Genomic DNA, 25,994 nt, shown 5'->3' with positions numbered 1-25,994 from the left:
AAAAATTTGAAAAATATTATATATAATTACTGTAAAAAGTAGGTATAACCCTCATGAGTAAAAGCGGTAGAAACTGAATGAATTTGACATTTTTCATAAAAATAAGTAGTAAAGACGCCAGAGAAGGAAGTTTTAAACTAATTTTTATTCCATTTTGGCCGACCTATACAGCCGGTCCGGCTCATATTTGTTGCTTTTGACAAAAATAGGAGAAAAAGAACGGGTCAAGGTCAAGGTCAAGGTAAGGCGCGATTGCTTATTACTCACACACGCTGTCACTGAACTCCGTAAAAGCTGACACTGAATTAGGAAATCTCGTGTGTTTCTTGGCTGTACATTAGCACCAGATCTAACAGTTACTGTGTTGCCCTTGATAAATCTGTGTATGCCGTTTCAGTGCGCAAGTGAAGTACCCATTAAACACACAAACACATTTTGCACAAGCAGCAGCCTAGTCTTTTCATTTGCAGGCGCACACAACATCAGTTAGGTAGTACACAACAGCTTTCTATATATAGAAACACTGACTTGACTTGACTTGACTTGACTTGACTTCCAGGGAAAGAAACACCTTCGCGACACCGTCAACATCACCGCCAAGCCACTTTGCTGTCTTGCTAACATGGAGTCAACACAAAAAAGTGTCACAATGCCTGTGATGCAATGCGCAAATATACTATAAATAGTATATATATATCTTATACCAGGGGTGGGCAAACTACGGCCCGGGGGCCACATCCGGCCCGCCAAAGTATTTCATTTAAACTCAACATACAACCTGGCATCATGGCCTGAGCCAACCTTTTGATGGTTTTATCAATTTCGTTTTAATAATAATAAAAATAAATAATAAATAAAATAAATAATAATAAAAAATAATAAAAATTAAAATAATAATAATTATATTATTATTATAACTATTATGATTATTATATTTATTATATTAATGCTAATTATTATATTAATTATATATAATAATATTGTTATATTTGCATATTTTACATAATAATAATGTAATAATTATTATTTTAATTTTATTTTAATTCTTATAATATTTTAGTATTTTTAAAATATTTAAATATAATATAAAATAATAAATAATAATAATAAAAAGTGAAATAATAATAATTATATTATTATTATAACTATTATGATTATTATATTTATTATATTAATGCTAATTATTATATTAATTATATATAATAATATTGTTATATTTGCATATTTTACATAATAATAATATAATAATTATTATTTTAATTTTATTGTAATTATTATAATATTTTGTTATTTTTAAAATATGTAAATATAAATATAAAATAATAAATAATAATAGCAGATTGCATGACAATTTTACAGATACAATAATACCAGGTGGACTGTTACGTGTAAAATATATAGTCTGCCCCCCCCCCCCCCCCCCGGAGATTTTGTTATAGCAATGCGGCCCGCGAGCCAAAAAGTTTGCCCACCCCTGATATCTAAACAGTTCCACTGCAACCCGGACTTCCTTATATGGGCATGCCCGATCTACTTTTATTTCAATGCGACGATGCAATTTTTTTTTTTTTAAATTGCTTGTTATCTTTGAAATGATTAATACAAGGGCTGCACAGGCCTCTCAGCTTGGAGAACGGAGTTCAATTCCACCCTCTGCCATCTCAGTTTGCACGGTCTCCCCGTCGGTTTTCTCCAGTTTGCCCACCCCTGTCTTATACTATGGCACAAAACTAAAAAAAAAAATGTGTGTGTGCACCATTTTATGGATTAAAAAAAAATAAGCAAGCTCTCACGCGATACATTCCCGCTAGCAATTATTTTGAATTTAATATTCAAATAAAACTCCTTAATATAATATTTGATTTCTTGCTCAAATTCTGTATCCTTCTGTAAACTTTACTTATTGGCATCGATATAAGCTTCAAAGTTCAACATAAAAGTGCTTTTTTTTTTTTTTTTTTTTCAATGATTACAAATGACACCGAAAATGCAAACAAAAATGGCGCACATATTTATCGTAAAAATGCACGCTTTCACTTCAGCCGCTGAGTCACGTTAGCCAAAGCGACAGCAAACGCCTGCACCGCCGAGAACGGATACTGGAAATCCAGGATGTAAGCGTTGCCGTCGATCCGTCCGAATTGCATGACCTAGAAAAAAAAACAAAAAAAAAAACAAAAACAATTGAGCAAAATATGAATTCCTACAATAGGCAGCATTGTGTTATTCCAAATAAGACTCAATAGCACCACCCTGTGGCAAACTATGTCCATTACTCAAGCTTATAATGCACATTCATGAAATATAACCTTTATATATTTAAAGTAGCAGTAGTCAACATCCTTAGCTTATCTATTCGCTGCTATAATAGCTACTATTAGCAGCGTTATCTAGCTCTGCGTGCGCTATTAAATGTTGCTACACTGGTACTGGTGTGAAAGTCATGTTATATTGCATGTTGTTTACAGTCAACTCATCAGCGCTAGCAATGCTAACTGAGCAGTTTGCTGTTACGACATGAGATTTGGGTAGTGACCTTTGGTCTAGAGATTTGGGTAGTGACCTTTGGTCTAAAGATTTGGGACCTTTGGTCATGAGATTTGGGACCTTTGGTCATGAGATTTGGGCAGTGACCTTTGGTCATGAGATTTGGGCAGTGACCTTTGGTCGAGAGATTCGGGTAGTGACCTTTGGTCTAGAGATTTGGGTAGTGACCTTTGGTCATGAGATTTGGGTAGTGACCTTTGGTCATGAGATTTGGGTAGTGACCTTTGGTCATGAGATTTGGGCAGTGACCTTTGGTCTAGAGATTTGGGTAGTGACCTTTGGTCTAAAGATTCGGGTAGTGACCTTTGGTCATGAGATTTGGGCAGTGACCTTTGGTCTAGAGATTTGGGTAGTGACCTTTGGTCATATGATTTGGGTAGTGACCTTTGGTCTAGAGATTTGGGTAGTGACCTTTGGTCTAGAGATTTGGGTAGTGACCTTTGGTCTAAAGATTTGGGTAGTGACCTTTGGTCATATGATTTGGGTAGTGACCTTTGGTCTAGAGATTTGGGCAGTGACCTTTGGTCATGAGATTTGGGCAGTGACCTTTGGTCGAGAGATTCGGGTAGTGACCTTTGGTCTAGAGATTTGGGTAGTGACCTTTGGTCATGAGATTTGGGTAGTGACCTTTGGTCATGAGATTTGGGCAGTGACCTTTGGTCGAGAGATTCGGGTAGTGACCTTTGGTCTAGAGATTTGGGTAGTGACCTTTGGTCATGAGATTTGGGTAGTGACCTTTGGTCATGAGATTTGGGTAGTGACCTTTGGTCTAGAGATTTGGGTAGTGACCTTTGGTCATGAGATTTCGGTAGTGACCTTTGGTCATGAGATTTCGGTAGTGACCTTTGGTCTAGAGATTTGGGTAGTGACCTTTGGTCATGAGATTTGGGCAGTGACCTTTGGTCGAGAGATTCGGGTAGTGACCTTTGGTCTAGAGATTTGGGTAGTGACCTTTGGTCATGAGATTTGGGTAGTGACCTTTGGTCATGAGATTTGGGTAGTGACCTTTGGTCATGAGATTTGGGCAGTGACCTTTGGTCTAGAGATTTGGGTAGTGACCTTTGGTCTAAAGATTCGGGTAGTGACCTTTGGTCATGAGATTTGGGCAGTGACCTTTGGTCTAGAGATTTGGGTAGTGACCTTTGGTCATATGATTTGGGTAGTGACCTTTGGTCTAGAGATTTGGGTAGTGACCTTTGGTCTAGAGATTTGGGTAGTGACCTTTGGTCTAAAGATTTGGGTAGTGACCTTTGGTCATATGATTTGGGTAGTGACCTTTGGTCTAGAGATTTGGGCAGTGACCTTTGGTCATGAGATTTGGGCAGTGACCTTTGGTCGAGAGATTCGGGTAGTGACCTTTGGTCTAGAGATTTGGGTAGTGACCTTTGGTCATGAGATTTGGGTAGTGACCTTTGGTCATGAGATTTGGGCAGTGACCTTTGGTCGAGAGATTCGGGTAGTGACCTTTGGTCTAGAGATTTGGATAGTGACCTTTGGTCATGAGATTTGGGTAGTGACCTTTGGTCTAGAGATTTGGGTAGTGACCTTTGGTCATGAGATTTCGGTAGTGACCTTTGGTCATGAGATTTCGGTAGTGACCTTTGGTCTAGAGATTTGGGTAGTGACCTTTGGTCTAGAGATTTGGGTAGTGACCTTTGGTCTAGAGATTTGGGTAGTGACCTTTGGTCTAGAGATTTGGGTAGTGACCTTTGGTCTAGAGATTTGGGTAGTGACCTTTGGTCATGAGATTTGGGCAGTGACCTTTGGTCTAGAGATTTGGGCAGTGACCTTTGGTCTAGAGATTTGGGACCTTTGGTCTAGAGATTTGGGTAGTGACCTTTGGTCTAGAGATTTGGGACCTTTGGTCATGAGATTTGGGTAGTGACCTTTGGTCATGAGATTTGGGTAGTGACCTTTGGTCATGAGATTTGGGTAGTGACCTTTGGTCATGAGATGTGGGACCTTTGTTCTAGAGATTTGGGACCTTTGGTCATGAGATTTGGGCAGTGACCTTTGTTATAGAGATTTGGGACCTTTGGTCATGAGATTTTGGCAGTGACCTTTGGTCATGAGATTTGGGACCTTTGGTCATGAGATTTTGGCAGTGACCTTTGGTCATGAGATTTGGGTAGTGACCTTTGGTCTAGAGATTTGGGTAGTGACCTTTGGTCATATGATTTCGGTAGTGACCTTTGGTCATGAGATTTGGGCAGGGACCTTTGGTCATGAGATTTGGGCAGTGACCTTTGTTATAGAGATTTGGGACCTTTGGTCATGAGATTTTGGCAGTGACCTTTGGTCATGAGATTTGGGACCTTTGGTCATGAGATTTTGGCAGTGACCTTTGGTCATGAGATTTGGGTAGTGACCTTTGGTCTAGAGATTTGGGTAGTGACCTTTGGTCATATGATTTCGGTAGTGACCTTTGGTCATGAGATTTGGGCAGGGACCTTTGGTCATGAGATTTGGGCAGTGACCTTTGGTCTAGAGATTTGGGCAGTGACCTTTGGTCTAGAGATTCTGGACCTTTGGTCTAGAGATTTGGGTAGTGACCTTTGGTCTAGAGATTTGGGTAGTGACCTTTGGTCATATGATTTCGGTAGTGACCTTTGGTCATGAGATTTGGGCAGGGACCTTTGGTCATGAGATTCTGGACCTTTGGTCATGAGATTTGGGTAGTGACCTTTGGTCATGAGATTTGGGTAGTGACCTTTGGTCATGAGATTTGGGTAGTGACCTTTGGTCATGAGATGTGGGACCTTTGTTCTAGAGATTTGGGACCTTTGGTCATGAGATTTGGGCAGTGACCTTTGTTCTAGAGATTTGGGACCTTTGGTCATGAGATTTTGGCAGTGACCTTTGGTCATGAGATTTGAGACCTTTGGTCATGAGATTTGGGCAGTGACCTTTGGTCATGTGATTTGGGTAGTGACTGAACGGACAAAGCGGCCTAAATGAGCTGGGCCCTCCCTGAGGGATAAGGTGAGAAGCACTGCCGATCCGGGAGAAACTCGGAGTACAGCTGCTGTTCCTCCGCATTGAGAGGAGCCAGATGACCAGATGATCAGGCATCTTCTCAGGACGCCTCCCGGAGGGGGCATTCAGGGCACATCCAACCAGTGTGAGGCCTTGGGGAAGACCCAGGACACATTGGAAAGGAATCATCGGATGCTGCTCCCGAGACCCAACCTCAGATAAGCGGAAGATGGATTTTTCAGCAGCTTCTCACCAATTATTGCCTACGTCCAATTAATGGCCCACCCTATTAGTTAATAAAGACCCCTGCTGTAATTAGCATAAATGGATAGCAGGTCACAATCAAATTACCTGTCGACCATCCAGCTCTATCTGGAAATTCTTTGCCGACTCCTGCGTGACGCGTCCTCCAAAGTCCAGCTGGTAGACCTGGGTGGCCTCATTCCACAGCGGCTGCTTGTTGGCCATGACATAGACGAAACCCTGGCTGCCCAAACTGCGGTCCTCGCGCTCATTGGCCTTACGGCACTTGATCTCCTCCAGCTCGCTGGCCAGCCGCAGGCTCCGCTTGTTCTTCCAGCTCTTCTTGCTGCTTTGGTTCTGGTTCATGAGCTCGTCGCCGCTGATGAAGAGCTCCGGCTCGCTCTCCGAGCTGTCCTGGAACTCGTTGGCCGCCCGGCTCATCTTCTTCGTTCTGTTGAGCTGCTCCCTGGGACCCTTTGGCTTCTTCTTCTCTCGGCTGCCCATCCGTGGGCTGGCGATCAGAGAGTTAAAATCTGAAAGGGTACGACCTTCCTTTCTGGACCTTCCCTCAGAAACCGAGGACATGTTGGCCTCCTCGGCTCGACTGTCGAGTCTTTTACGGCTCTTTTTGTTGAAGCGGTCCGACTCCTGCGGGCTTTCATGTAAGGACGATGGCTCTGGAAAGCTGTTAGCCGACTCCGCTAGATCTTCTGTGGCACATTTAGAGGGCGGTAGCTCCGTGGGGGGCGGCGGGGGTGGCAAAGGGGGCGGAGGAGGTGGTGCGGTCGGAGGTGGCGGCGAGAGAATCGGCTTCTCTAGCACCTGATGAGTTTTGGTTGGGAGAGGAGGTGCGGGAGGGTCTTGCATGGGGGGCGGGCATGGGTACGGGTTCCAAGGGTGCAGGTTGACCGGGTGCAGCTGGAGTCCAGCACAGGAGCTGGCTCCTGGGTACATGGGGGGGAGGGTACAGCACGCCAAGTTAGCCAAACTTGCAGAGTAGCCTGTTGACAAAACCAAATTGGAGTCCGGCTGAGCGAACGGGACGGGGAGAACCACTTCACTCGGGGGGCTTTGTAAGGTCTGGAGCGGGGGTCTGCTGTGGCCCACACCCGGGGGAAAGGGAGAGAGCGATATCTGGTACCCCGATGGGAATGTTAGCGTACTCGTGCTGGGACTGGACGGAGGTTTGGTCGTGAGTACGAAAGGAAGTCGACTCACGTCCAAGTGCTGCGCTTGGCCAATGATGAGAGAGGGCGGTTTATGAGGTCCCGGCGGGGGGGTCAACATGGTTTGTTCTGGAGATAGCCAGAACTCATCTGTGGCCGTGGTGTCCCACTGGTAAGGCGGGGGACGCTTAGCCGTCAAATCACCGAGCGTCATCTGCCGGACCGATTTGTCGATGTGACAGTGCTGACTTAAAGTCTCGTCCTCGGTGAAGGCGGAGTTAACGTACACCGTTCGATCCCGGCTGCTATCAACAGAACCTAGCAGACTGTAGGACGACTGCGAGGCACTTTTGGCGTGCACGATGATGGTACTGTGATGTGATCCTTTACCGGGCGGGAAGTCCTGCCTCACCACTGTTCCGCCCGCGATGCCGCTACTGGACGTCCCGCCGCCACTCACGCTGACGCTGGTGCTGCTGCTGTTGCTGCTACACTGCGTGCACGTGTACAGCGCCGTGGGCGCCCTCTGCTGGTACGTTACACCCAACGCACCGTTCATCTTGGCTTTGGTGGGAAGGGTCCGTGAGCTGTCCATCATCGGGGGAACTTTAAGCGTCACGTCCCTGCGGTCGCGGCGAAGAGTGGCGTGGATTAGGCTGCTTTCCATTCTCTGTGGAGGAGACAGCGTGGCGGCGACCTGATTGGCCGGCTCCGGATAAGGAGGCGGGTCTCCGCTTGGTATTGAGTACCGAGGGACTGAAAGGCGGCTCAGTGTCGCCGAGCTGTAAGGAAGGTGAATCTTTTTACTCTCAGAAGAGGTGACCTTTAATGTGGCGGAGCCATGAGCGGCGTAGGCGTTTTGGTTCCGCATGAGGCGCCTTCGAGGGCGGCAGACCTCCTCCACGTTGCCGCTGCTGTCAAAGGTGGTGATCCTTTCATAGCCCAGCGGTGTCGGGTACTGTAGGGTCACAGGCTGAAGCAGAAAGTCGTCTTTCTTCAGACAGGACTCGGGCGCCAAAATGCTCGGACTGTCGCAGTTTGTGACTAGCGTTGGAGGAGTCGACTCCGCTGTGGCCGCCGCCGCAGCCGCCGCCGCAGCCGCCGCCACGGCAGCAGACGCCACGGTTCCCGGGTACGGAGGAGGTGGGTTCACCTTCCTCACTTGGATCTCCACAGAGCCATCTCTGGTACTGAAGGAGGGCGGTAATGTCCGGGGCAGGCTTGGCTTCAGCATGTGCCCATGTTCCCGATCCAATCCTGGATCTGCGGTGGGAGGAGGAGGCATCGGCGGGAGGAGGTGGATCTGCTGCAGGGAAATAGTCGGGTAGCCAGACGGGGGCGGCGGCAGCGTCATCTGCATCTTCAGCTGCTGCTGCATCTGCTGGTGCTGCCTCTGCATCTGCTGGTGTTGCTGCTGGATCTGCTGGTGCTGCTGCTGAAGCTGCTGCTGCTGCTGCCTCATCTCCTGGATCTGCTGGCGGATCTGCTGCTGCTGCTGCTGCATCTGCTGCTGCTGCTGCTGCATCTGCTCGTGCTGCAGCTGCATCTGCTGCTGCTGCTGCTGGATTTGCTGCTGCTGCTGGAGCTGGTGGCCCGCCGCCTGCGGTGGATTGTCCTGTATTTGTTGGTGCTGCTGGACTTGGTGCTGCTGCTGATGCGGAGGCTGCTGGTGGTGCAGCTGCTGAAGCTGCGTGTGGTGGTGGTGCATTTTCTGCGGCTGATGCTGGACTTGCAACGGTTGCGACTGCTTGGACGGCGGCTGCCGAGGCGGCTGAGACCGGGGCTGCGGTGGGAGATGGTGAGGTGGAGGCGGCGGAGGCAGCGTACCAGGAAGAAGCGGACCCATGTCCAGCCCGTTGAAGATCACCTGCCCTGGGTTTGTGTATCTGGCTGGAACCGGGTATGGTGCGGGAACCGGATCCTGGCTGTGGTCGGAAACGGGGACTGCGGCTGCCGCAGCCGCCGCTGCTGCCGCATTGGCCGTCGGGTTGGTGAGGACATCGAGCTGGATGTTCTGATTGGCCAGAAGAGACTGGACCAGCCCGATGCTCTGAGTGGGCGATATAGCCTGAGCCGGGCTGTGGATGGGCGCGATGGGAATGTTGACCGTGCACGGCGGATTGTCTCCTGACACTCCGGAAGAGCCCATCACTTCACGACAACACAAGTTTTGTTAGCGCCTGTGCTGAAACTTTGTGTGTACTGGTTTTATACCTGGTAAGTCGTCCTCGTCCTCGCTGAACACGTTGGGGTTGAAGACGGGCAGGCTCATGAAGTCATGTGATATCTTGCGGACCTCAGGGAGGTAAATCGTCATCTGCCTCGGTTGCAAATGAAGCAAACTAGTCTTGTAGATGACTGCAACACAAGAACAAGGGTCAACCTTAGCATGCTGACTTGCTATATGACACGGTTGCCTACCTGCACCCAGATTGGCGGGAAGGAATGAAGCAAGTCCGACAATTTTGAACTTTGTCCCCCAGATGTTGGATGTGACCTGTGCGAGGTAGTTGTGCTGCGAAACACAACACATGACTTTGGTATGAAAATAGAACATACTAACTCCTTATTTGTAAAATCACAAATACTTCAACTTACGTAATATTTACATTGAGACATGAGTAAAATCATTATTGAAATGCTAACATGCTAATATTTAGCATGCTAGCCCCTAATCCCCTGAAGCGCCATGGTAGTTTTACAGTGTCCCTACGTCATGACATGTAATATTTACACTGAGACATGAGTAAAATCATTATTGAAATGTTAACATGCTAATATTTAGCATGCTAGCCCCTAATCCCCTGAAGTGTCATGGTAGTTTTACAGTGTCCCTACGTCATGACATGTAATATTTACATTGAGACATGAGTAAAATCATTATTGAAATGTTAATATGCTAATATTTAGCATGCTAGCCCCTAATCCCCTGAAGCGCCATGGTAGTTTTACAGTGTCCCTACGTCATGACATGTAATATTTACACTGAGACATGAGTAAAATCATTATTGAAATGTTAACATGCTAATATTTAGCATGCTAGCCCCTAATCCCCTGAAGCGCCATGGTAGTTTTACAGTGTCCCTACGTCATGACATGTAATATTTACATTGAGACATGAGTAAAATCATGATTGAAATGTTACCATGCTAATATTTAGCATGCTAGCCCCTAATCCCCTGAAGCGCCATGGTAGTTTTACAGTGTCCCTACGTCATGACATGTAATATTTACATTGAGACATGAGTAAAATCATGATTGAAATGTTAACATGCTAATATTTAGCATGCTAGCCCCTAATCCCCTGAAGTGCCATGGTAGTTTTACAGTGTCCCTACGTCATGACATGTAATATTTACACTGAGACATGAGTAAAATCATGATTGAAATGTTAGCATGCTAATATTTAGCATGCTAGCCCCTAATCCCCTGAAGCGCCATGGTAGTTTTACAGTGTCCCTACGTCATGACATGTAATATTTACATTGAGACATGAGTAAAATCATGATTGAAATGTTAACATGCTAATATTTAGCATGCTAGCCCCTAATCCCCTGAAGTGCCATGGTAGTTTTACAGTGTCCCTACGTCATGACATGTAATATTTACACTGAGACATGAGTAAAATCATGATTGAAATGTTAGCATGCTAATATTTAGCATGCTAGCCCCTAATCCCCTGAAGCGCCATGGTAGTTTTACAGTGTCCCTACGTCATGACATGTAATATTTACATTGAGACATGAGTAAAATCATTATTGAAATGTTAGCATGCTAATATTTAGCATGCTAGCCCCTAATCCCCTGAAGTGTCATGGTAGTTTTACAGTGTCCCTACGTCATGACATGTAATATTTACATTGAGACATGAGTAAAATCATTATCGAAATGTTAACATGCTAATATTTAGCATGCTAGCCCCTAATCCCCTGAAGTGCCATGGTAGTTTTACAGTGTCCCTACGTCATGACATGTAATATTTACACTGAGACATGAGTAAAATCATTATTGAAATGTTAACATGCTAATATTTAGCATGCTAGCCCCTAATCCCCTGAAGTGTCATGGTAGTTTTACAGTGTCCCTACGTCATGACATGTAATATTTACATTGAGACATGAGTAAAATCATTATTGAAATGTTAGCATGCTAATATTTAGCATGCTAGCCCCTAATCCCCTGAAGCGCCATGGTAGTTTTACAGTGTCCCTACGTCATGACATGTAATATTTACACTGAGACATGAGTAAAATCATTATTGAAATGTTAACATGCTAATATTTAGCATGCTAGCCCCTAATCCCCTGAAGTGTCATGGTAGTTTTACAGTGTCCCTACGTCATGACATGTAATATTTACATTGAGACATGAGTAAAATCATGATTGAAATGTTAACATGCTAATATTTAGCATGCTAGCACCTAATCCACTGAAGCGCCATGGTAGTTTTACAGTGTCCCTACGTCATGACATGTAATATTTACACTGAGACATGAGTAAAATCATTATTGAAATGTTAGCATGCTAATATTTAGCATGCTAGCTCCTAATCCACTGAAGTGCCATGGTAGTTTTACAGTGTCGATAACATCATGACATGTAATATTTACATTGAGACATGAGTAAAATCATTATTGAAATGTTAGCATGCTAATATTTAGCATGCTAGCCCCTAATCCCCTGAAGTGCCATGGTAGTTTTACAGTGTCCCTACGTCATGACATGTAATATTTACATTGAGACATGAGTAAAATCATTATTGAAATGTTAACATGCTAATATTTAGCATACTAGCACCTAATCCACTGAAGTGCCATGGTAGTTTTACAGTGTCCCTACATCATGACATGTAATATTTACATTGAGACATGAGGAAAATCATTATTGAAATGTTAGCATGCTAATATTTAGCATGCTAGCTCCTAATCCCCTGAAGTGCCATGGTAGTTTTACAGTGTCCCTACGTCATGACATGTAATATTTACATTGAGACATGAGTAAAATCATTATTGAAATGTTAGCATGCTAATATTTAGCATGCTAGCTCCTAATCCACTGAAGTGCCATGGTAGTTTTACAGTGTCGATAACGTCATGACATGTATGTCGTAGCATTTCGGTGTGAGTAACATTGATATTATGCGAACAGTTATCATGCTAGCACCTAGCAAATAGCATAAATAATAATAATAATAATAATAATAAGAAGAAGAAGAAATCCTCCAGGTGGAGCGAAGTGAGAGACCCACCTCGGTGAGTCCATCCATGGAAAATTCTCGACGAGTCAGACTCGGGGACCGAACTGGAGGCTTCTTTGTCGGTAGGCGTGGTGACCTTTGGCCCTCCTGGGTAGCGCGTGAAAGTTTCGGAGATTTTCTCGAGTCCAAGTTCATTCTTTGGAGCAAATAATTCGACATTCACTCAATGACCGCTTGCAATGTTGTCGTGCATGTTTTGTTTTTTTTGTTTAAAGGCCAACCTGTTTCCTCGGGAGAACTTCGGCGACTTTTTTCCAACCCATTCGTCGCTCAGCTCGATGTCGCTGGAGTCGGAGCAGTTGCAGCTGTCGGCGTACGAGATCATCGGGTTCACGCACACCTCCTCTGTGTTGGGGGGGGGGGGGGGAGAAAACACACGCAACAACACGGGTGAGTTCAAGTACTGCGTGTTGTGCACGTGTGAAAGGGGCACTTGGCAGGGTGTGGTGAGTTTGAGGACAGGCAGTGACGGTAAACCCCCGGCCCCAACCCACCGGGGACTCCGGCATCCGTCCCCCCCCCATTCCAAAAAACATGCTAGGTTAATTAGCGACTCTAAATTATCCGTAGGTATGAATGTGAGTGTGAATGGTTGTTTGTCTATATGTGCCCTGTGATTGGCTGGCCACCGGTCCAGGGTGTACCCCCGCCTCTCGCCCCAAAGACGGCTGGGATAGGCTCCAGCAACCCCGTGAGCCTTAATAATAAAATTATTTAATAATTAAATTAAAAAATGTAAATTTAATAATTAAAATAATTTGTTGAAATTATTATTAAATTAAAAAATTAAATTAAATAAATAAATTATTATTAAATTAATTATTATTACAATTATTAATTTAAATAATAAAAAACTATAGTAGTTCAAATTATTATTTTCAAAGTAATTAAATTCATGTAATAATAAAATGTACATTTTGAAAAATATTATATATAATTACTGTAAAAAGTTGATTATTATTATTATTGTAGATTATAAAAATAGATGATTAATTTGAAAAAAAAAAGTTAATTAAATACACCCAATGTTTTTTTTTAATAAAAATAAAAATAAAATAAAAATAAAAAAGAATTATTATTATTATTAATAATAAAAAAGAAATGATTTGCATATAAATTTAAATAAAAAAAAAATAAGGCATTGACTCACCTGCTTTGCTGTCAGTTTTCGGGTCCATGATGACAAACTCGGGTCGTAATTTACTGATGCGCCTCCCTTTAAGGATGGGCACCAGTCCTCCCAAGTACTCCAAGTAGAGGGTGTAGCAGGGCCCCCCCGCCTCAGGGCTGTCTTCCGCCCGCTTCATGGTGCAGTGGAGACGCTCGTTACCGGTAGTTGGATAGCTGACAAAGTCACGGATGTTGTTGATGTCCGGAATCGGAGGCTAGGACACGAATAGAAACCATTTTCCTTTCTATACGTGATTGGAGGTTGATGGACGCTAAAGATGGCGGCACCTTAATGGTGGGGATGAACGCGCTGGTGACGTAAGAGCACAGCAGCGAGGGCATGTTCAGCTTGCCCACGTCCTTCTCCTCTCTCAGGGCGCTGGCGATGCCCTGCTGGCATAGCAGCTGCAGGCTGGCCACGCGGTGCTCCACGCGCACCACGTACAGCGCCGGCCCGCACGCCAGGAACAGACGCGAGTCGCGGTGGCCCCAGCAGATCGTCGTGATGGGCCTCTGAACATGAGCACAACATTTCATAGCAACATTCTAATCACGGATGCCGATAGGCGTCTACGATATGCGTTACGAACAATAACAAATAGCTTACTTTGTTTCACCGATGCTAATTATCCGTATATATCACTCTTATATATATATATCAAACACTTAATAAACAAACAAATACAGTAACTAACAAATCAATGAGCTAACAAACGGAATGAAAATGAGTGAGCTAATGCATAAGCGAACAAACTAGCTAACAACTAAAACACTAAAACAGTCCTGCGTAACAAATCCACAAATTTGCTAACAAATTAACTAACAAATATTAACTAACAAATCAATAAACTAACAAACTGAATGAAAATGAGTGAGCTAATGCATAAGCGAAAAAACTAGCTAACAACTAAAACACTAAAACAGTCCTGCGTAACAAATCCACAAATTTGCTAACAAATTAACTAACAAATATTAACTAACAAACGGAATGAAAATGAGTGAGCTAATGCATAAGCGAAAAAACTAGCTAACAGCGATGAATAAATAATACAAATCAATGAATGAACCAAAAAACTGAAATCAAAACGTACGTTCCGGGCGACGCGGTTCCGATCCGGTCCTACGTAAGAATCAATAAATGAACAAACTAGCTAACAACTAAAACAGTCCCGCAAAACAAATCCACAAATAAATTAACTAACAAATCAATGAACAAACAAACGGAATGAAAATGAGTGAGCTAATGCATAAGCGAACAAACTAGCTAACAACTAAAACACTAAAACAGTCCTGCGTAACAAATCCACAAATTTGCTAACAAATTAACTAACAAATATTAACTAACAAATCAATGAGCTAACAAACGGAATGAAAATGAGTGAGCTAATGTGTGAGTGAGCTAAAAAATATATACATAAATAAATAAATAAATAAAAGCAAAAATAAATACAAAAATAAAAAAACAAGATTCAAAAATTAAAAATAAATACAAAAATAAATGTAGAAATAAATACAAAAATAAATATATTAATATATAAATAAATATAAATATATATATATATATAAAATGGAAAAATGTCGATCAACCAATAGGTAGCACAAAAATAAATATAAATGGAAATAAAAATAAAAAAATATATACATACATAAATAAATAAAAGCAAAAATAAATACAAAAATAAAAAACAAGATTCAAAAATTAAAAATAAATACAAAAATAAATGTAGAAATAAATACCAAAATAAATATATTAATATATAAATAAATATAAATATATATATATATATATAGGAAAAATGTCGATCAACCAATAGGCGAACAGTTCAACCCAAGACACACTTAGGACCGCCCCCTCATTTGAATAGTTTTTCCTTCTGCATTTCAAGCTGACATTGTCTGCAGCATGAAATAAATACATATGAGAGCAGAGTGCTTTTATTTATTTATTGATATGTAATTCTATTTATATATGCATTTTTGTATTTATTTCTACATTTATTTTTGTATTTATTTTTAATTTTTGAATCTTGTTTTTTATTTTTGTATTTATTTTTGCTTTTATTTATTTATATTTTTTGATTTTTGTTTTTATTTCCATTTATATTTATTTTTTTGTATTTAATTTTTTGATATTTTTTTCATTTTTGTATTTATTTATTTATTTATTTATTTATTTATTTATTTATTTATTTATTTATTTATTTATTTATTTATTTATTTATTTATTTATTTATTTATTTATTTATTTATTTATTTGTTTGTTTGTTTGTTTGTTTGTTTGTTTGTTTGGGCAGTTTTGGTCCTCCATACAAAGTAACTAATGTTGTGGATTATGCAGAAGATGGTGGACTTAGCCTTGGAAAGTAACGTGCACTACTATTCATCAGCCAGCAGAGGGTGCTGCTGCTTCAGCTAGTTAGTATCCGGAGTATCTGGAGCACACGTGGGTACCTGCGCCGGTGTCTCCAAAGTGTAGATGTGTTCTCCTTGGACGTTGTAGAACTTAACCAGGGCGTTCCTGGTCACGGCCGAGTCGGAGGCCAGCCCGTGTCTCTCCATGCCGGCTACGGCCAGGAGGTCGCCCTGGGAGCACCACTGGGCCTCCACGTCTGCGGAGAGGAACACGGTTGATGGACGTCCTTCGGGATTCCATAGCACCTCGTGCTTTTTTTACGTACCTTTCAACCCTGAGCGAATGACGCCCGGAGACAGGTCGTCGTAGTTGCTCATGAGGCTGATCTCCCCCGATATGAAGGTGACCGTCAGCAACGGCTTGACTCGCCGCACTGCGTCGTTCATTCATTGATTATTCAGCGGTTTTTGATGTCCGCGTTGACGACGGAAGTTGGTACCTAAAGGCAGGAAGTTGTCGTCGGAGTCGGTGTCGCTCTCCGTGCTGTCCTCCACGAGGAAGTCGGGGCAGTTCCACGACATCCCCACGATGCCGTCCGACTCGTGCAGCAGCACGTGTGCCAGCATGCGTCCGTGACAGTCCATCACGATCACCTGACCGTCGGCGGTCCCGAACAGCACCTGCGGGCGTAGGCCCAGCGTGAGTAGACGTCGAGTCGCCCCGCCCGAAGCAAGCGAGCGAGCACCTGCTGGTCGTCAGGCGTCCAGATGCCGCAGGTGATCTGACTCTCCAGGTTGATCTCGGAGGACCAGTGGCGCTGACCGCTGACCGAGCCCACCAGCACGAAGCCGTCCCTGTAGGCGATGAGCGCCTGAGTGCCGTCGTGGGACCACGTGAAGTCGCTCACCTGCAGTAGGTGCCGCCGTGATCGTCAAACATATACACATATACAGTACATATACTACATATACTGTACATATACTGTATGCACTGTAGATATACTATCTGTGATTAAATGTGATTAATTCTTAGGCAACTATGGACAAACCGGGATTAATCGCAATAACACATTTTAATCAATTAACAGCTTTAATAATAATACAATGAAATCAATATCAAATGAAGTAGTATATCAAATTCTAGTATATGTAAAATAAAATATTAAATAATGTATATTTATAATAATACACATATATAATATATATTATATAATATTTGAAATATATATTCTAAATATTATTTATAATATAATAATAATACTTTAAATATTATATAATATTTAAAATATCAAAATATTATATATTAAATATGCATATTATATAGAATATTTTAATAAATGTTTAAATAATTGTTATTAAATATTTAAAATAGTATATCTAATATTTATGTATTTGAAACAAAATATTTTATTGAAAATATTTAAAAAATATAAAATATTATACATATATAAAATATTTTAATATTTTTATATATAATACTTGAAATATTATAATATTTAAATATTATATAATATTGAAGATATTAAAATATTATATATTAAATATTATAAATATGATATACAATATTTTAAATATATAATTTAAAAATAAATGATTTCTGTTAAACAATAAGCTAGCTAGTAATAATATTTTAATATATTTATATATAATACTTTAAATATTATATAATATTGAAATAATAATATTATAATATAATATATAAATAATATAATATTTAAAATATTATATATAATTGTATTTGAAACAAATTATTTTATTGAAAATATTTAAAAAATATAAAATATTATAAATATATATAATATTTTTATATTTTTATATATAATATTTGAAATATTATAATATTTAAATATTATATAATATTGAAGATATTAAAATATTATATATACAATATTTTAAATATATAATTTAAAAATAAATGATTTCTGTTAAACAATAAGCTAGATAGTAGTAATAATATTTTAATATATTTATATATAATACTTTAAATATTATATAATATTGAAAATATTAAAATATATATTAAATATTATATATAATATTTGAATAAATATTAAAATAAATATTATTACCTATTTAAAATATTATATATAATATTTTAGTATTTGAAACAAAATATTTTATTGAAAATATTAAAATATATATTAAATATGATATATAATATTTGAATAAATATTAAAATAAATATTATTACCTATTTTAAATATTATATATAATATTTTAGTATTTGAAACAAAATATTTTATTGAAAATATTAAAATATATATTAAATATCATACATATACTATCATACTATAGGAAGGATGTTTGAAAACGTTACTTGAGCTCCTCTGTCGTTGACCAACTCCACGGACCACCGTCCTTCGTACTGAATCCACACGAAGATCCCTCCTTCCATGTCGCACGTGGCCAGTTTTTGGAAGGGTTCGTTCCAGCGGACCAACACCACCTGAAAGCAACCATCACCGTTCAAGAGGAACCATCTTGTGTCCGCCACGTCGGCGTCCCCACCTCACTGTTGTGTCCTCGCAGGTTAAAGTTGATCCTCTGCGGCGTGCTCCTGTCCCTCCGGCAGTGGCTGGACGTGAAGGTCACGCCCACCACGCCCCTCCCGTTGCCCGTGGCCAGCCAGCCCTCCTCGTAGTAGCGGCGGCGACACACCGGCTTGTCCTTCTCGCTCTTGGGCACGCGGCCCTTCCACGACAGGCATAGGATGTTGGAGTCGCTGCACAGGATGGGACCATGTTCCACGGCGGCCAACATCCCTACTGAGTGACCAGGATGCTGCTGCTGGACCACACAGAAAGGCCAGTTCCTTCACATTCCACATTCACGGAATCAAACCCGGGTCGTCCTGGTCTGTTGTTGGTGTGTGTGTACCCGTTATCAGTGTGTGTACTTGTGGGATTACCCTAAACGGCCTCCCATAGCCTACCATGATCTCCCATAGTCTCCCATAGTCTTCCATAGTCTCCCACCATGGTCTCCCATAGCCTACCATGGTCTCCCATAGCCTACCATAGTCTCCCATAGTCTCCCATAGCCTACCATGGTCTCCCATAGTCTCCCATAGTCTCCCATAGCCTACCATGGTCTCCCATGGTCTCCCATAGCCTACCATGGTCTCCCATAGTCTCCCATAGCCTACCATGGTCTCCCATGGTCTCCCATAGCCTCCCACGATGGTCTCCCATGGTCTCCCATAGTCTCCCATAGTCTCCCATAGTCTCCCATAACCTCCCATAACCTCCCATAGACTCCCATGGTCTCCCATAGCTTCCCATGGTCTCCCATAGTCTCCCATAGCCTACCATAGCCTACCATGGTCTCCCATAGTCTCCCATAGCCTTCCATAGCCTACCATGGTCTCCCATAGCCTCCCATAGTCTCCCATAGTCTCCCATAGCCTTCCATTGTCTCCCATGGCCTACCATGGTCTACCATAGTCTCCCATAGTCTCCCATAGTCTCACATAGCCTCCCATAGTCTCCCATGGTCTCCCATAGTCTCCCATAGTCTCCCATAGCCTACCATGGTCTCCCATGGTCTCCCATGGTCTCCCATGGTCTCCCATGGTCTCCCATAGTCTCCCATGGTCTCCCATGGTCTCCCATGGTCTCCCATAGTCTCCCATAGTCTCCCATAGTCTCCCATAGTCTCCCATATCCTCCCATAGTCTCCCATGGTCTTCCATAGTCTTCCATAGTCTTCCATAGTCTCCCATAGCCTCCTATAGTCTCCCATGGTCTCCCATAGTCTTCCATAGTCTCCCATGGTCTCCCATAGCCTACCATGGTCTCCCATAGTCTCCCATATCCTCCCATAGCCTAGCATAGTCTCCCATAGCCTACCATGGTCTCCCATGGTCTCCTATAGCCTACCATGGTCTCCCATGGTCTCCTATAGCCTACCATGGTCTCCCATAGTCTCCCATATCCTCCCATAGCCTAGCATAGTCTCCCATAGCCTACCATGGTCTCCCATGGTCTCCTATAGCCTACCATGGTCTCCCATGGTCTCCTATAGCCTACCATGGTCTCCCATGGTCTCCTATAGCCTACCATGGTCTCCCATGGTCTCCCATAGCCTCTCACCATGGTCTCCCATGGTCTCCCATGGTCTCCCATGGTCTCCCATAGCCTCCCATGGTCTCCCATGGTCTCCCATGGTCTCCCATGGGCTCCCATGGTCTCCCATGGGCTCCCATGGTCTCCCATAGTCTCCCATGGTCTCCCATGGTCTCCCATGGTCTCCCATGGTCTCCCATAGTCTCCCATAGCCTCCCATAGTCTCCCATAGTCTCCCATAGACTCCCATGGTATCCCATGGTCTCCCATAGTCTCCCATAGTCTCCCACCATGGTCTCCCATAGTCTCCCATGGTCTCCCATGGTCTCCCATGGTCTCCCATGGTCTCCCATAGTCTCCCATAGTCTCCCATGGTCTCCCATGGTCTCCCATGGTCTCCCATGGTCTCCCATGGTCTCCCATGGTCTCCCATGGTCTCCCATGGTCTCCCATAGTCTCCCATAGTCTCCCATGGTCTCCCATAGTCTCCCATGGTCTCCCATAGTCTCCCACCATGGTCTCCCATAGTCTCCCACCATGGTCTCCCATAGTCTCCCATGGTCTCCCATGGTCTCCCATGGTCTCCCATGGTCTCCCATAGTCTCCCATGGTCTCCCATGGTCTCCCATAGTCTCCCATGGTCTCCCATGGTCTCCCATGGTCTCCCATGGTCTCCCATAGTCTCCCATAGTCTCCCATGGTCTCCCATGGTCTCCCATAGTCTCCCACCATGGTCTCCCATAGTCTCCCACCATGGTCTCCCATAGTCTCCCACCATGGTCTCCCATGGTCTCCCATGGTCTCCCATAGTCTCCCATGGTCTCCCATGGTCTCCCATAGTCTCCCATAGTCTCCCATGGTCTCCCATGGTCTCCCATAGTCTCCCACCATGGTCTCCCATAGTCTCCCACCATGGTCTCCCATAGTCTCCCACCATGGTCTCCCATGGTCTCCCATGGTCTCCCATAGTCTCCCATGGTCTCCCATGGTCTCCCATAGTCTCCCATGGTCTCCCATGGTCTCCCATGGTCTCCCATGGTCTCCCATAGTCTCCCATAGTCTCCCATGGTCTCCCATGGTCTCCCATAGTCTCCCACCATGGTCTCCCATAGTCTCCCACCATGGTCTCCCATAGTCTCCCACCATGGTCTCCCATGGTCTCCCATGGTCTCCCATAGTCTCCCATGGTCTCCCATGGTCTCCCATAGTCTCCCATAGTCTCCCATGGTCTCCCATGGTCTCCCATAGTCTCCCACCATGGTCTCCCATAGTCTCCCACCATGGTCTCCCATAGTCTCCCACCATGGTCTCCCATGGTCTCCCATGGTCTCCCATAGTCTCCCATGGTCTCCCATGGTCTCCCATAGTCTCCCATAGTCTCCCATGGTCTCCCATAGTCTCCCATGGTCTCCCATAGTCTCCCACCATGGTCTCCCATAGTCTCCCACCATGGTCTCCCATAGTCTCCCATGGTCTCCCATAGTCTCCCATGGTCTCCCATGGTCTCCCATGGTCTCCCATGGTCTCCCATAGTCTCCCATAGTCTCCCATGGTCTCCCATGGTCTCCCATAGTCTCCCACCATGGTCTCCCATAGTCTCCCACCATGGTCTCCCATAGTCTCCCACCATGGTCTCCCATGGTCTCCCATGGTCTCCCATAGTCTCCCATGGTCTCCCATGGTCTCCCATAGTCTCCCATAGCCTATAGCCTATCCTGAACATATCTACGTATATTCATATATAATCCTGAACATATCTACGTATATTCATATATAATCCTGAACATATCTAAGTATATTCATATATAATCCTGAACATATCTACGTATATTCATATATAATCCTGAACATATCTACGTATATTCATATATAATCCTGAACATATCTAAGTATATTCATATATAATCCTGAACATATCTAAGTATATTTCTATATAATCCAATATGAGGACGTCTGCTGTCCAAACTGAGGCTGCCTGTCAATCATGACTGCAGTGAATGTGCCGTCACAGCATCGGCGGTTGCCGTGGCGACGCTGATGACGTCATACGGCAAATGTTCTCTCTCGGAAAAAAAAAAACATCTTCTCATCTTTGTGCCGTTTGTCGGCATCGAACGCGCGTCTGTGTGCTAACAAGGCTCGTTTTTTTTTTTTTTTTGCAAGATGCTCACACTGAGCCTTTTACACTTTTATCAACATTCTTCCTTTCCTGTTCATGTCAACACAGTGCTCCTGTCGTATAGAAGATCTTTGACAAGCATTCATTCTCGTTACAAACATGGCTTGTTTGTTATATAGAGTATCTTTGACTCGCGGCCTTAAAAACACTCCTGTCTTATAAAGGATCTCTGTCGTACTAGACTAGGGATTCTTAACCATAACTTGGGCCTCCAGCGCCACCTATAGGGCCCCACCAGTGGGCGGCGTGGCGGGACTGCGTAGTAGGTTATCGACTGAAGATAGCATAGATAGGCTAGCATTAACGAGGCATTGAAGCCCTCAAAACTAGCAGCACCTCGAACCCAAACATCTGACACTCGTGAGAAAAGCCGGTGGAATATCAAAAAAAACAAAATGGCCGTCGTGTTATTGGCACTTATTATTATTAAATTAAACACAATTAAAATTCGGTATACCTCAGGGGTCAATGCTGTGACCAAAACTGTTCAACTTGCATATTAATTACATTTTTTAAATTGTAAAAAAAAATAAAATTTAATGTAAAATTAAATGTAAAATTTTATTTACAGTTGATTTGAAATATTATTTTGAATTTATTTATTTTATCACAAGCTTATTATTGATTGATTTTATTGATTTTTATTCTGACTTTGGTTGATTTTATTGATTTTTATTCTGACATTTTTTTTTTGTTCAAAGCAAAATCTAAATATTGTTTTTTTTTTTTATTAATAAGCCCGACTTAAGCCTTCACATTTTTTCTTGCTTGATTTGTTCCATGAATTATTAGCAAAAGTTAATCTAGGTTTAATAATAATCTTTGTGATGATCATATTCATATTCAGGTTTTAGCTTATTAGCTTGTTAAACTGTGAGTGGATTTGATTTATTAGTGAAAACAAATTACTTAAATCGATACAGTTTTAATATTTAATGGGTGCTGAAAAAAAAATCCAGCCTCAACATCAAAAAGTTCAAGAACCCCTGGTATAGAGGATCTTTGGCAAGCCACTACTTCCAGTTATTCCAGTTAAAAATAGTAGAGCGGTCCTTGAATGTAAAGAATCTTTGACTGGCGCTTTTGCACTACAGGTGCAGCCTTGTCTCATAGAGCAGGGGTCCCCAATTGCCGGGCCGGGGGCCGGTACCGGTCGGTTATTTTTATTTTCTTACTTTATTTTTTCAAAAAAAATTTTTTTGCAGTTTGTTCTTAAAAACAGCAGAGCATTCCTGTCATAAAAATGATCTTTGGCAAGCATTATTTACACTAAAAAAACTGCAGAGCACTCCTGTCATATAGAGGATCTTTGACTAGTGGCATCTAGACTTCTGTTATGATTTGGGAGTATTTATATGTACGTTGTTGTACAGTACACTGCATACTGGATGTAGTATTTTTCTTTTTTTGGGGGGTGGGGGGGTTTCATGTAAGACATTTACTTTATTTTTTTATTGGACATTTTAGTGAATTAATTTTAACATTTTCAGATAATACATTTTTGTTTAATTTTAATAAAAGTATATTTTTACATTAAATAATTAATTGTATTAAAAATAATGTACATTTAGTGTAGCTAATCTCTTTTTTTATTGTCATGTAAGACATTTACTTTATTTTTTTTTTATTGGACATTTTAGTGAATTAATTTTAACATTTTCAGATAATTAATTTTTTGTGTAATTTTAAAAAATATATATTTTTACATTAAATAATGAATTGTATTAAAAATAACATACATTTAGTGTAGCTAATCTCTTTTTTATTGTCATGTAAGACATTTACTTTATTATTTTTTTATTGGACATTTTAGTGAATTAATTTTAACATTTTCAGATAATTAATTTTTGTTTAATTTTAATAAAATAATATTTTTACATTAAATAATTAATTGTATTAAAAATAATGTACATTTAGTGTAGCTAATCTCTTTTTTTTATTTTCATGTAAGACATTTACTTTATTTGTTTATTGGACATTTTAGTGAATTAATTTTAACATTTTCAGGTAATTTAATTTTTGTTTAATTTTAACAAATTATATTTTTATATTAAATAATTAATTGTATCAAAAATAATGTACATTTAGTGTAGCTAATTTTTTTTTTTTGTTGTAGTAGTAGTAGTAGTAGTAGTAGTATTTTTCAAAGTAGTGTAGTACTTGCAGAGCATTCCTGTCATATAGAGGATCTTTGACTTGTGGCATCTAGACTTCTGTTATGATTTGGGAGTATTCATACTATGTATATTGCTGTACAGTACACTGCATACTGGATGTAGTATTTTTCCAAGTAGTGTCCCCAAGGCCGTACCTCATAGTTGCTGGACATGATGAGTCAAAGTCCCTCCATTGAAGGTGTCCATGTTTCCATTCAGATGATGCCCTTGGAGGTCAGCGTGCATGCAGCTCCTCTTGCTCTTTGCACTTAGAATAATAATAATAATAATAATATGACTAATATTATTAATAATAATAATCCAGATCATAAAGGAGTGTCCTGCAGGCGGCTCAGAGTTTGCGTTTGGACTGCCGTGCCGCATCCATATGATGCCCGTGTGTCCCTGTTCGTAGTTAGCGTCCACCCTGAGATGCGGAAGGCATGCACGGCTGCATCGCGCTCGAACATGCCCACTGCGTGTCACACACGCGCATGCGGACGAATAAGGAATAAGCATGCAGCATAGATACAGTAGATATGTGCATCATCATCATCATCATCATCATCATCAGGGAAACGTCCCCGTTCCTCGTGCATGAACGTGACACGTGACGGTCTGCGCGTCGCACGACATCAAACACGGCATTTTCGCATGCAGCCCACCCCAAAAAAAAAAAACGTTTCCCGTCTAAAACGGGGTATTAAAAATGACAACCGCGGCACCTACCCGGTCCAGGCGACGCGTTTGGCGCAGATGCGAGGCGCTGGCGCTGCAGCGGCGTGTTGCCAGGCGCCGCCTCCCCCCCCCCCCCCTCCTCACCCCCCGTTTGCGCAACTCCGTGGGCAGCGTGCTTCGATCGCAGACTACAGCAGGCAGTTTCGCGCCACACATGCGCGCCGAATGATAACTCGCGCTCCCGGGAGAACGCCCACTGCCGCCAAAATAGCCGCGCGGTACCTGACGGAGCTATTTGCGGAAGGTTTCTGCACATTTAGACGCATTTTAAATGGAGTCTGGTTGACAGGCTGATGCATGCAATATTGGGGCAACTTTTATGTCATAATAAGATGCTCATTTTTTCGATGTGCTTCTAAATATGAGACCGGGACAGGAGGACATAAAAAAATGTAAATAAATATTAAAATATTAGTTAATGACAACACAACTCAACACAAAATGCAAAAAAAAAAAAAATACAGAGCACTCTGTTATATAGAGGATCTTTGACTAGTGGCATCTGACTTGGGAGTATTTATATGCACATTGCTGTACAGTACACAGCATACTGGATGTAGTATTTTTCTTTTTTTTATTTTCATGTAAGACATTTACTTTATTTGTTTATTGGACATTTTAGTGAATTAATTTTAACATTTTCAGGTAATTAATTTTTGTTTAATTAAAAAAATATGTTAAATAAATAATTGTATTAAAATAATGTACATTTAATGTAGCTAATCTCTTTTTTTGTAGTAGTAGTATTTTATTTTATTTTATTTTTTATTAATTTTAACATTTTCAGGTAATTAATTTTTGTTTCATTAAAAAAATACATTAAATAATTAATTGTATTAAAATAATGTACATTTAATGTAGCTAATCTCTTTTTTGTAGTAGTAGTATTTTATTTTTTTTAAAAATTTTTTTAATATTAATTTTAACATTTTCAGGTAATTAATTTCTGTTTAATTAAAAAAAACATTAAATAATTAATTGTATTAAAATAATGTACATTTAATGTAGCTAATCTCTTTTTTGTAGTAGTAGTATTTTATTTTTATTTTTTTTTAAATTAATTTTAACATTTTCAGGTAATTTAATTTTTGTTTAATTTTAACAAATTATATTTTTATATTAAATAATTAATTGTATCAAAAATAG

At 41.5% G+C, this 25,994-nt stretch overlaps 1 protein-coding gene across 1 annotated transcript; it reads right to left on the bottom strand.

Annotated features, from left to right (window-relative positions):
* Nucleotides 1-1,428: 1,428 nt before the first annotated feature.
* Nucleotides 1,429-24,877, bottom strand: tulp4b (TUB like protein 4b). The gene is made up of 15 exons (XM_058057409.1): nucleotides 24,266-24,877; nucleotides 18,220-18,498; nucleotides 18,029-18,157; nucleotides 16,458-16,619; nucleotides 16,212-16,392; nucleotides 16,038-16,145; nucleotides 15,811-15,968; nucleotides 13,648-13,872; nucleotides 13,340-13,574; nucleotides 12,411-12,534; nucleotides 12,181-12,325; nucleotides 9,354-9,447; nucleotides 9,147-9,290; nucleotides 5,875-9,083; nucleotides 1,429-2,150 (listed from the first exon to the last, which is right to left on the bottom strand). Exons 1-15 carry the CDS (start codon nucleotides 24,281-24,283, stop codon nucleotides 2,034-2,036), a joined length of 5,328 nt encoding a protein of 1,775 aa, XP_057913392.1. The 5' UTR covers nucleotides 24,284-24,877; the 3' UTR covers nucleotides 1,429-2,033.
* Nucleotides 24,878-25,994: the final 1,117 nt, after the last annotated feature.

This window comes from Doryrhamphus excisus, chromosome 19, assembly GCF_030265055.1.
Source record: "Doryrhamphus excisus isolate RoL2022-K1 chromosome 19, RoL_Dexc_1.0, whole genome shotgun sequence".
NCBI classification, from domain to species: Eukaryota; Metazoa; Chordata; class Actinopteri; order Syngnathiformes; family Syngnathidae; genus Doryrhamphus; species Doryrhamphus excisus.
The sequence above is the reverse complement of the archived record's forward strand: the minus strand, read 5'-3'. Positions and strand labels throughout refer to the sequence as shown.

Bases quoted from the DNA above. Each gene is read 5' to 3' on its own strand.
- tulp4b (XM_058057409.1), bottom strand. The intron at 12,535-13,339 runs GTGAGTCAATGC...CCCCCAACACAG, and splicing joins GAAAACTGACAGCAAAGCAG to AGGAGGTGTGCGTGAACCCG. The intron at 9,291-9,353 runs GTAGGCAACCGT...CTTGTGTTGCAG, and splicing joins TCCCGCCAATCTGGGTGCAG to TCATCTACAAGACTAGTTTG.